The sequence below is a fragment of the Mastigoproctus giganteus genome, chromosome 9 (assembly GCF_048544385.1).
Source record: "Mastigoproctus giganteus isolate SK-2022 chromosome 9, ASM4854438v1, whole genome shotgun sequence".
NCBI lineage: Eukaryota > Metazoa > Arthropoda > Arachnida > Uropygi > Thelyphonidae > Mastigoproctus > Mastigoproctus giganteus.
The window spans coordinates 73,841,689-73,855,101 of NC_143583.1; the positions used below are offsets into that span (position 1 = coordinate 73,841,689).

At 35.6% G+C, this 13,413-nt stretch overlaps 1 protein-coding gene across 1 annotated transcript in view; it reads left to right on the forward strand.

The window, feature by feature from the left end:
• mRpL21 (mitochondrial ribosomal protein L21) overlaps window positions 1-13,413 on the forward strand; it is a 44,739-nt gene that overhangs the window by 4,928 nt on the left and 26,398 nt on the right. The window contains exons 2-3 of the mRNA XM_090381477.1: window positions 2,786-2,947; window positions 12,338-12,501. Coding sequence (XP_090237603.1) covers window positions 2,786-2,947; window positions 12,338-12,501 — 326 coding nt within the window. The remainder of the gene's footprint in view (window positions 1-2,785; window positions 2,948-12,337; window positions 12,502-13,413) is intronic.

Sequence of the window (13,413 nt, forward strand, 5' to 3'; positions counted from 1 at the left end):
CACCCTCTATCCCTTCAACAGTGTCATTTAAGAAAATTAAAAACAGCAGTGGTACCAATACTGATCCTTGGGGAAACCCACTTCTTACATAACCCAATTAAAGAATAACCATTTATCACAACCCTCTGCCTCCTGTCCTGAAGCTATCCTGCTATCCATCTAAGGATTTTCACTATGATTCTAACCTGTTCCAGCTTATAAAGTAACTGCCCATGTGAGACTGAGTCAAATGCTTTGCTGAAATTTAAATGGTATCAAAATTATTCCATAAATCCATCTCATGAGTGACCCTGTCAAAATAGTTAACCCGATTTGTTAAATGGATGGTCAGTGCTCAAAACAGAAGGAACTGGAAAGTTGCTGGAGAGGCCTTCATCCTGTAGAGAATTGAAAATGGCTGATGATGATGTTAAACATGATTTTTGTTTTACAAAACCATGCTGTGTATCATTCAGAATTCCATTTCTATCTAAATCAACCTGAATTCTACCCTTGAGCATTGCCTCCATGATTTTTCCTACTAAGTTAGACTGATTGGTTGGTATTTTCCCACTACACTCTTAGAATTATGTACTGACAATACATTGGCACTTTTCCAATCCAACAGAATCTCTCCCGAGTCCAGTGATGCTTTCATAATTAGTCTTAATGGTTCAATGCACTCACTTGTTGTTGTTTGGTTTTTAGGAGCATTAGCAACTAAGACCATATTGCTCCGGGGATATGCGGTGGTCATTCCCTGACCTTTCCGTATTTGGTGGTCATGGGCTCGAACCCTGGTCTAATCAAGAAGAGTGTGCTATGCACTGCTGCTCCTGCCCACCTGGCTACAGAGGCACCAATGCACTCACTTGCTGCCTTCCTAAAAATTACAGGATATGTGCCATCAACCCCAGGAGCCTTACTTGCCTGTAGGCTCAAAGGTTTTTGATTAAATAATCATGTGAAATTTCAATATCATTAATTACATATTTTTCAACTTCACTCCCATAATTTTTCATTGACATAAAGGGTTTTTCTTCTGTAAATATTGATGCAAAGTAACTGTTGAGTTCATCTGCAACATTAGCTGGGATATCTAATACTATCCCAAGTTGATTACACAAGGGTCCAATCTGATTTTCCCTTCTCTTCTTTTCTGCCCTCGTTTCTGCCCTCAGAACATCTTGCTAATATAATCTGTTGTGGTAACAAACAAGAACTGTTGAGGTATATGCAAGCATTACTTTGACCAATATCATCAGATAAACATGTATATTACCCCTGTACCCCTAGATTAGCAGTTTCCCTGAACCTTAACTTAAGGTATCCTCAATAATACTGGCAAAAATCTTTGCACCACCTTTGTTTAAATGTATCCCATCTCTACAAAACAGATTCCTTCTACCTACAAGGGTGTGGGCCAAGCTGATAAAAATTTTTCCCCAAAAAGCCTTGCATAGTCCACAAGGCTTTCAGCACATAATCCCTCCTATCACGCCTGGGCAGAATTGCAGACATATAGACATTCTGACCTAACTCGTGGCATTTCTACAGCATGGTCCTATATTTGTCTAACAAATCATCAGATTGTGTGTGGTTAATATCGTTAGTCCCCACATGAATAATAATATTGTCTTTACCCCCTCCACTTCCCTTAAAATCTGACAATCTGTTGGTGACATCATTAATTGTTGCTTCTGGTAGACATATCCCTGTTCTTGTCCACCTATTCTTATTACAAATTTTTTTTTCCATTTCCCTGACAATGGAGTCTCCTAACAGAACTAAGATATTTGTATGGCTCTCCCTCTGTCATGGTTTCAATCTCTTCAGCTGGTAGTTTTGTCTGACTGGATGTCCTTGATGCAGTCCATAGGTCTTTAATTTCTCTAGGCCTAATTGCATCCTGAACTCTTCAGTGACCTGGAATAGCTGTTTAAGCTTTTACCATTGCAAAAATTTCTTCAAACTTTTTTTTTTTGGAATAAATTAAACTTTAATTAATTACAATTGAAGCAAGTTTTTTATTTACTATACAAAATAACAAATTATTTCTCAGGGGATAAAACTGCATTTTGTAATAAACAAACATGTTTATGTAGAAAAATGTATCCTTTATCAAAGGATTGATATGGGCTTTGTAATGAGAAGTTTTATTAATTGAGTTTGTATTAGCAAGATTCTGTTGTAATTATAAAACTACTGCTTGCTTGATTGTTTTAGGTACATTAGCATGCTATTTTGTTAATAAAAGGTACATGCACGAGTGTATATAGTTTACAAACTGATGCATTACAAACTATGATGTTTACAAACTATGATGCATTACGACTATCACTTTAATTGTTAAATGTGTGATGTGTTTGTATTCCTGTTTATATTATTAAACCAGCATGCTAAATTATTAAAATTTTATATCATTAATTTTATGTATACCCATTTAAGAAAAATGGCTTTATGTGAAAATCAGCAGCTTAAAAGTTTTGGGACACCGAGGAGCGGACTCAGTAACGCCCAAAATTGGTATAATCTTAAAAAAATCAAGATGTCTTGGTCACCCCCATTGCCTTACATGCATAAGCCTTTGTTTGATATTCTTATACAGTTTTGTTTTTGTGTGGAAGTTAGTGAAATAAATTGTATATTATTGAAATATTTATTTTCCACTTTATTTTATTTGTAGCAATTGAACATTTAATTTGACATTTAACTGTATTGTATTGGGATAAGCAAATGCCTACTTATTTTTAAAATTGAAATATTGATTTTCACTATTTTATTTGAATTCATTTAATTTATTTAGAAATCAGCAGAACATCACAAATTTTTAGTCCTCTTTATGCTCATGTCAGAACTTTGCGGTCAAGGCCACAAGCTTCCATCAGTCAAGAAAATACATACCATGCAAAAGTATTGGTTCCTGAGGATGTAGATACAACAGATGCAGATAAAAAAATTACTAAAGGTAATTATATAATACAAAAATACTAAATGGGATTTGTAGATAAGCAACGTTATAACTATCACAATCTGATTAATAAAACAAAGGTTAGGAAAGCTTAATGAAGAGAGTTCTTATTGCCCCTTCCCCTTTCACTATGTACACTGCATTTATTACATTTTTCAAGATGTAGGTTTGCCACACAGTAACAGATTCCTTGTCTGTAAAGCTTGGGATCAAGGACATTCTGGATTTCAGGTCCTTAGCAAGAAAAATTAGAACGCATGCAAAATAAATAATTAAGATTTTTATTATCTAAAAGGTGTTATGAAATCCAAATTTTAATGTTTTCCAGTGTGTAATATAACTTGTATATTACATCTTGCTTGACATTGACTGGTGAGAACCAGAATTATAAGTTTTGTCATCAGAATGGTCTATAATTTTTTTAACCATGCCTTATTTTTTTTTTACAAAACCTCCTGTATATTATATACCCATGCAATATGTTGCCTAAAAATGAAACTTTTTTGTTCCAGTTCCTTAATAAGTTCTTTAGTTTAAAATAATGCATTTGTCAATTTAAAATTTTACTTCTTTGTTTGTCCCTTATCAGTATCTTCACCTCTTTCAGGATACATAACCATGTTGACTGTTTCACTGTATAAAAAAAATTCCAAGCAATATGTGGTTAATTTTGAACAGAGAAGTTTTACATGTGAAAGTTGTGAGCTCTTCATCCTGCCATTGAATGTGTTTTACAGAAAATTTTTGCAGCTCACCACTATTGTTGGTAACAAGAGCAGTGTGCAGCAAAAATTTGATGTTTGAACTGACCTGCCTTCTTTGAATTTGGTGAAGTAATGTGGCACTCGGGGGGTTCCCCCAACTCTGCATCAGACAATATGATCAATGCAAAACTCTGTAAAGGCCAGATTTATGTAGGTTAGTGGTTTTGTGTAGTATTAGTGTGGAGTTTTGTTCTTCTGGCCTCTTAGCCTAGGGGCCTGTGTTTTCACACAAAAACCTCTAGTTTACTTTCCAGCGCCACAAGGAGGCAGGCCGGGCAGTAGGGAATGTAAAGCACTGGTGGGGTGAACTGTGTAGTAGCCAAGGCTACAGACAAGGAGAGCCCAGTAAAAAAAAAAAAAAAAAAAGTGAAAGTGAAAAGATGAAAAGACAGGAAGTGGGGGGTAAAGGGGTAGAGAGAAATTGGTAGGAGTTTTCCCACCAGGCGAAGTGGGGGGAGTGAGAGAACTACCAACTCAAGTGGTAGGAATGAAGGTTCATACGGAAAGGGATTCCTATGCTGCACAGTACCTGTTTGCTGCTCATTCCCACACTGGTCAAGGTTTAATCCTGCTGACTAATGTGTGGTTGTCACATATATATACAGGGGACCCCTGCTTTACACAGTTAATGTATCTCTTTAAGGTGCCGTATTAAGTGAAAATGTGTTAATCAAATATAATAACTATTGTAAATAACCATTTTTACTGCCAATATTAACTATAAAGGAGAACAAAGATGTTTGAAACAAAATTGTTCACACCATTGTGGCATTCATTCCAAAAGCTTGGCCAAGATCAGCCTTTTTATCACCACGTTCGAATCTTCTAATTATTATTTCAAGTTTTTGTTCTAAAGTTATACCTTTATGCTTCTTTTTAGTACAGGCACTCTCTTTCATTTATCCTTTTATCCATAGTTAAGGGTTGAGAATAATTAATTTTTAATATAAAAATGCTTGCAATAATAACGCAGCAGAGAATTAACACATGGTATACAACAGTGGGCGGGTGGCTCACTGAAACAGTGGTGAATCGACACTTACAGAAGGCAAATGTGTTTGCTCATGTTGCTATAGAAACCATTGCATAGTTGGCATACAAAGTTTGCATGTATCATTGAATAATTTCTTAGCAATTATTGGGCAACTATCTGGAAAAAAAACATGTTAAGTGAATTTTAATCTGTGCTAAATACATTTTGGTAACAATTTATAAACTGTGCTAATTCAAAAAACGTTAATTGGAAATCTTGTAAAGCAGCGGCTTCCTGAGTATATATATATATATGCAGGGTTATTCAAAATGAAGTCCGGGGTTTCAAACAATTCCTGTACACACATGAGCAGACATAGGAAGAAAGAAGTATTTCCAGAATGCAAGTATAGTAATGAAGTTTTTTTACATACCCCATAAATGTTCAATATGAGAGCCTTTAGTGAAATCGCCCAAAATCGCACATTCTGCTTATTCACTTTCCCCGACAAATGGAAGGTCAATTCATCAGTAAAAATCACTCTGTCAGCAAAGTGGCGTTGCATAATGGTAACAGATTTACTTACATGAAACTCCAACACAGTAAAAGCTTTCTCATTACATTCTGAAGCCATGTCACAACAGAGCAGAACTGGCGTCACAGGCAAACGAACGACTGCATGGCGGTATGCGTACAACACCATCTGGTGGTTAGCCGTACAGCATACCAAACATCGCGAGCGAACATGGGAGCGAAACTTGAGATATTATGCATTCTTTCGAGATGGCTACAAATGATTATGACACGTGTGCTTTCCAAAAAAAAATTCTGGAACCCCGGACTTAATTTTGAATAACCCTGTGTATATATATATATATATATATATATTTTTTTTTTTTTTTTTTTTTTAAGATCTATATTGGGAAGGAAAATATGTGACAGCCTTCTCAACAGATCATCACCAAACATTTGTTTAAGTATTTTGTAAGTCTCCAAAACTCTTATGTTTATTATGACAAAATCTGATATATGTGTGTAGTTGCAGCAAGAGGAAGACTGTCATCACCATTGAGCTTTCTCAATTCATTTAAAGCCTTAAATACCTTAATCAGATCACCTCACAGTTGCCTAGTTTCCAGATGGTGTAATTTGCAGAATGGAATTTTTGCTCCCCTCAGCAATCGTGTTGCCTTTCTCTGCATCCATTCCAGCAGATCATCCTAAAATGAGGCCTCCAGACCTGTATACAGTACTCAAGATGTGGCCTAACTATTGCCTTGTACAGTGGGATAATCACCTCCTTATTCCTGTATATCATTGACAATGGTTTGTCCTGGTTTCATGTCTACCCTCTGTCATCACTCTGATGAAAGCAGTTGTTGCCAAAATATACTTTTAAACTGAATCCTTGCCAGACAGCTCAATATGGACCATTTTCAAGCCATGATGGGAAAATCTCTATAACACTAGTCAGACTGCCAACTGCCCCTTTAGTATTCATATCTAGATGCTGCTCAGAGAGCTCAAAGGAAAGCTACTGGCAAGTTTTATATGATCGTTTCAGGTCTGAGTCAATTCATTTTATAATTTTGGTTGACTAAGATTTCTTTTCATTTGGTGGTCTAACTAGGTGAGTGTAAGGTTTTTAAATCTATATGAAAAGGATACTGTTATGTGTAAATTCAATACACTAATCACATAACTAAAATGATTTTGCTGATTTTAGAAAGGGTGTTTGTTGTATTAAACACAATTTGTTCATTGAAGTCTGAAGTTGATTCAGCAAAAGTTGATTCAGTTGATTCTGAAGTTGATTCAGCAAAGGATAAGATGTAAGTGCGAAAGTGCACTAGAAACACACAGTTCGGATTCTGCAGGGGACTAGGCACCAGAGAAGCAATTTTCTGTTTACAAATATTGCTACAAAGGTGCTATGAACATCAAAAAGACGTGTATATATGTTTTATTGACTACGAGAAAGCCTTCGATTCAGTAGACCACGACCGCCTAATTGACCGACTGAGAAAACTTGGGCTTGAAAACAATGATATCAACTTTATTACAACTCTCTACTGGAATCAAACAGCCCGGCTTCGCTATGACAACGACCTGACAGACCCAATTCCAATAAAAAAAGGCGTCCGGCAAGGCTGTCCATTATCTCCCATTCTTTTTAACATCTATTCGGAAATGATCTTCGACCAAACACTGGCTGACAAGAACGTCGGCATAAAAGTTAACGGACACTACATCAATAACTTAAGATATGCCGATGACACAGCACCAATAGCGGATTCAGAACAAGATTTACAGACCATCTTGAACGAAGTGGACATAGAAAGCCAAGCATGGGGCCTACGAATCAACAAAAAGAAAACAAAGGTGATGAAGGTCAGCAGGACTGCAAGCAAAATCACAATCAAACTAAACAATGAAAAATTAGAGCAAATACACCGCTTCAAGTATCTCGGAGTACTCATTGATGACCAGCTGAACCATGAGGCCGAAATCAAAAGCAGAATTGAACAAGCCAGGCAGGCGTTCACCAAATGGAGAACCCTCCTCACCGACAGAAGCTTGAACATCATGCTCAAATTACGCACATTGAAATGCTACATCTGGCCAATACTGCTCTACGGTGTAGAAACCTGGACTCTAACATCAGCCACTACAAAAAAGCTCCAGGCCTTCGAAATGTGGCTCTACCGAAGAATGCTGAAAATTCCGTGGACAGCCAAGATAACCAACGCACAGGTCCTGCAGGACATGCACACGGAACGGGACCTGCTCAAAACCATCATCAGCAGGAAATGCAAATACCTAGGTCACATCGCTAGGAACCAACAAAAATATCACCTACTACCACTCATCCTGGAGGGAAAGATCGAAGGCAAGAAACGCCCAGGCAGACCGAAAATGGCATGGCTAGATAACATCAACACCTGGCTTCACATGACAACAGCACAAATTCTACACGCAGCGCTAGACAGAGAACAATATCAAAACGAAGTCGCAAACGCCATTCGGCAGCATTAAAGAAGAAGAAGAAGTCTGAAGTATGGTTATTAAACTTGTGGTGTTGAAAACATAATTTCTTAACTTTAATATTCAGGTGATCCCTACTCCATTCTTATCATATATTTTGATGGTCATTTTGTTGAAATAATTTTTAGTGTGATTGAGTGCAAAGAAAATAACTGCGTGATTTATATATATCAGGTAGCCAACTTAATTTGTGATGCGATATACTTTTTTCCTTCAAAATGTGCATGCGATCTACCATCTGAAGAATTTCATTGCACATGGTTAAAAAAGTCAATCAACACTTATTGAAAAATGTTTATAAATTTTAAAATGAAGTATTCGTATGAAGTCTACTTATCAAAAACCATCGCTAGCCTGATCCATGGGTAATTTACAACTCAAACCCCTTCTGCTTTGATGATGAGAACTTGAATACTTAAATACAATTCAGAATTCTTATTTTAAATTCACATGTATTTAAATTTTTAATTTATGTGAAGTTTGTATCTTCATGTCCTTTCAAAATCAGGGATATACTGTAATAAGGCCAACCATAAAGAATCTTCTGTATGCAAGTATGTAAGAGTAGGGCGATTCTTTGTTTGTTTCAAATACAAAAAAGGCAGATTCACATAGATATGTGGAACCACAACAGGAATTTAAAAGTTCACTGCATTTTTTTACATTTGGGTACTTTTCTCGGCAAACATATTTCCAAAAGTCTTTCTGATGATCTGGCTTTTAGGAAGATATTGTTTCACAATGTAATAATTTTATTTTTTCAAGTAATATTTTCTCCACATGAAAAATCTCAGATTTCTTCTGCAATTTGTTTAATATCTAAGTCGACATTAAATGAATAAGAAATATATTGAACAATGTCTTCAATTATTTTAAAATCACTGAATCTGGTTTCAAAATCATCCACAACTTTCTCAATTTCAGAAACATATTTCTCACTAATAAATTCAAAAACAGGATATTTTTGCAAATGATATTGCATATTTGCAAAATCATCGAATTTTTTTTCTTTGAGATCCTTGGCATTGCCAAAAATTGATATTTATATGCAGAAATACTACTAATCATGTCACCCACATTTTTATTTGTTCCTTGTAATTCCAAATTCAGACCTCTTAATTTACTGGTAAAATCTGACAAAAAAGCTAGATCACACAACCACTCCCTATCTTGTAGCTGCTGATAATAATCTCCCCTTTGATTGACAATTTTTTTAAAATTTGAAATCTGTAGAAACTCACTCCGACTCAGCCACCTCACATCTTTGTGTAAATCAGATCTGGTTCATTTTCATCGAGTTGCATTTTGAAAATTTTGCCTTTAGCCAGTGGGTGGTGAATTGCTGGAACAAACTTCCAACTGTCGTTGTGCAAGTTGATAGGTTAAATAAATTTAAGGAAGAACTGGACAAACATTTAGAGGGAATGGTTGTGTAAATTTTTTTTTTTTTTTTTTTGGCTGATGCTGCATAAGCTCATACGATTGCTTTCTTGCATCACATGCCACTATTACTACAACTACAACTACAAAAAGTCTCCTTTGAAGAGATTGTCCTCTGATGGAGTTCACTATGTCCATAACACTTTTAGTATTTAATCTTTTGCTGGCTAACACTTCTTGGTGGATGATACAGTGGTAACTCAAAAAATCTGGGAATTCATCATCCTTTTTCACAATGCGATGAATCCATTAAGATGCCCTGTCATTGCTTTAGCTTCATATGTTGTTATTGATACAAACAATGGTAATTTAATTTTTTCAATAAAAGTTTTGAATGTGTTAGATATATCAAGGCCTCTAGTTCTTTCTTTTAATGAAACCACACCCAGCAGTTCTTCTCTAGTGGTAGAATCATCAAAAACCATACAAATAAAAATGAGCAATTGAGCTGTATTACTGACATCTGTAGATTCATCCAGTTGTAAAGAAAAGCAATATGCGCACACAATTGTTCACTCACATATTTACTCATTTTTTGATGCGTCGCATCACAGTATCTAAGAGATAATTGCAGATCTTAAAGAGCACTCTTAATTTAATTTTTGTTCTTAAAATTTTCAAAGAGAATCTGTTATTCCTAAAACAAAAAAAATGCTTCTTTGATGAATTGACCATCAGAAAATGGTTTGCATTTTTTTGCTAAAAGATGACTCACTTTAAATGATGCTACTATTACTGCTTTAGATTGTAAATTAGGTGTCATGAAGAAATTTTGTTGTGTGAATAATCTGGATTTAAGTTATTTTTAAATTATTTTTTCTAAGGTCAAAGGTCACTATTAGGTGGAAAATCTGATTGGTATTTACCATGGAGTGTGTTGAAGTGCCTTTCTAAATTTCCTTTTTTGAGTACAGCCACACGAAAGCATTGCAAATCAAACAACATTTTTCTTTTATGATTACAAAAAAGAATTCTAGTTCCCACTCTTGATTAAAATGATGTTTTACTCTTTTTCATAGTATTCATTTTAAATCAAAGGGTATTAAATTAACGTATAAGTACTGTCCAGTTATTAATATTAAGTAAACTAAATAAGAATTCGACACATACTCTATGTTCTCCACAATGTAACTGCTTGAATTTTCACAAGACAAGCCTAGCAGCTGTGTGGCGACAAGAGTAGTCATGTGGTTCAATGGATTTTTAATAATAATATTTGTATTATTATGCAATAATAACATTTAGATTTTGACCAATCTATTTTTTATGTATATATATACACAGGGTGATTCACTACCAATGCGACAAACTTGCAGGAGGTGTAGGGGGCACAAAGGCGAATCGGAATCACATAGCATTGCAGGGTCCGAAATGCCTTTGGTGTGCGGTAGAGGACGCTGAACGGGAGGTCGCATGAACAGCGATCCTGCTGGAAGTCAGCATTTGCCAACTGTTTCTGTTGAAGAATCCAAGTAGCAAAAGTCCTCCGGAGTGGATAATCCGCAGGCTCCAATGATTGGACGCGTTGCAGATGGTATGAACTTATTTGATTTGTTGACAGTATCCTCCATATAGTGGATTGGGAAATACCCAATCGTTGGCCTATCGCTCGAGTACTCGTACTCGGATTGCCTTCTGCAAGACGTAGGACTTTCTCCTCATTGTCTGGCATCCTCATCGTTCGCTCTCGATTCATGGTACCTCTCGTGAAACAACCAGTCTCATGTAACCTTCTGTGCACACATGCGAAAATCGTATGATGAGGAGCACGCCTGTGTGGGAAACGTTCCTGGTACAAGCGCAGAGGGTCGCGCCCATTACAGTCTGCAGCTCCATACGCGAGGTGCATGTCGGCCAGTTCAACGTTTGAATACTTGTCCATCCTACTGCCTCGGGAACCGGTTCGCAAATGCTGACTTCCAGCGGGATCGCTGTTCAAGCGACCTCCCGTTCAATGTCCTCTACTGCATGACAAAGGCATTTTGGACCCTGCAATGCTATGTGATTCCGATTCGTCTTTGTGCCCCCTACACCTCCTGCAAGTTTGTCGCACTGGTAGTGAATCACCCTGTATATACAATTCTTTGTGATCAACCAAAATTAAAGCCGCGATTGACTGGTAGATTGTGATTGACTTGTTGGCCACCCCTGACATATGTGAAGTCTATAAAGTATTAATTTAATTAATTACTTTTAACTACTTTGGTAAATAGCTATGTTAAAATGATGCATTTGCACTAACCTACATATGTGAAGTCTATTTAATGAATTTATAGAAAACATTTGATTTTAGGAAGCATTTCTATATTATTTCCTTAATATTCCTTGTTTCCACTCAAATTTCTTAAAGGAAATGTTTTCTCCCCCTTTTTTTTTTCATTCAGTTGAAGTATATTTTTTTACTTTAATGAATCAGTGGTAACATTCATTTTCTCAAAAATGTGACATAAAGAAGCTAAATTTAGGGTAAAGTCATTGTTAATGTACAATTGCACACTGGTGTGATTTTTACTTCTCAATAGTAGTTATAATTCATTTCTGATTTCATAAACATATAGTGAAATATTTCTTTGAAATCATTCTTTTCACTTAATGGTGAATTAAAAATGCTGTGGGCTTGGCCTTCCTTCCTTAACATAGAAGAAACAGGTCCAGCTTTTTCTTTATATATGCAACGTTACAGATTTTATAATAGGTATTTTATAATAGTGTAATATGTAATATACATTTTATGAGAATTGCATCCATTTCATCAAGTACATTGAAACTAAGCTCTTTTTAAATCAGTGTTCTGAGTCTACCATGCAGTACATCCAAATGACATTAGGTGTCTTTCACACTTAGTATTAAATCAGATGCTATTGCCAACACTGAATTTTCTCCTTAGTTGTGGATATCTTTCAATTGCTATTGTATTATGATTCTGCCATCTGACAACCTGAAGTGAAAAGTTTTGACTGCAAAAGCTTTATGTAATATCTGTTTTCCTTAGATTTTAAGGAAACTCAAACTATTACAAGAATCTCTCATTGCCTTGTTTAACATATTTTTATATCTTTTTAACTATAATTATGTGAGTACATTTTCTTTTAAAGTTTAATGCATGATTTGCTAAATTTAAAGTATTTTATGTTCCTCTTTATAAGTTTTCTTTTTCTTTTGTAGATGTTATTGATCTTGTAAACAATCAGATCAGAAATAGAAGCCATGGTCGTCTTTTTGCTGTTGTTCACATAACTGGAAAGCAATTCAAAATTACTACTGAAGATATTATTGTGTTGCAGTCATTTGTTGATATAAAGCTTGGAGAAAAGATCCATTTAGAAAAGGTAGCAGTTAATGAAATCAAAATTTCTGTGAAACTTTATTTATTTGCTGAACTCTGTGCATTATTGTTCTTTTTATTTACTGCCCTTGCATGTAGCACAATGATTATTATTTTATTATTTTTTTAAAATGAAAATCCCAAGCATGAGAGGTATGAGAAAATATAGTACTTACTACCGTGCATGGGTTGAAGGTTGAGAAGATGAAAGAGGATTCTTGTTTACATTAATTACACTAGAATTTCTGTAGATTGTAATTTTCTGGAAATAGATATGAAGGGAGGTTGTTTCAGAAAATGGAAGTTGAAGGAATAAATAAAGAAGAAGAAAAATTGGTTCTGTGAGTTTGAAGTTGGACAGTAACTGGTTTGGAAGAGGGGGTGGGATTATAGACGCTAATTCAGAAGAACAGTGTCCATGGAAGTATCTATAGAAAACGTGTGCAGCAGGAAATGAACATCTATGAGGCAGGGAGTGGAGACATTGTAGAGATGAATCATTGATTAACCTTACTGCCCTCATTTGAATGGAATCTAGAAGCCTGAGAGAGGTTTTGGGGACACCACCCCAGATGTGGGAACAATATTCCACAGTAGGGTGGATTTGTGATTTCTACAGAGTGAATAGCTGTTTGGAAGAAATGTAATGCTGACAGCAAAAGAGAAAACCCAGTTTTTTTTATTGCAGAGAAAGCAATATTTTATCAAAGCCAAGAATAGGAGCAGAAGAATCCTTTTTTTGCAAAATATAAGACAGGACTGAGTTTTAGAAGGACTTTGCCACATTGAAGAATTACTTAGAGATCAGAATTTAAGGAATTGTTAATGGCTATTTGGGAAGTTGAAGTTGTTTGTGCAGAGCAAGATTTCTCAACCTCGAAGATGGGATATAATGTGCTATCATCAGCAAAACTAC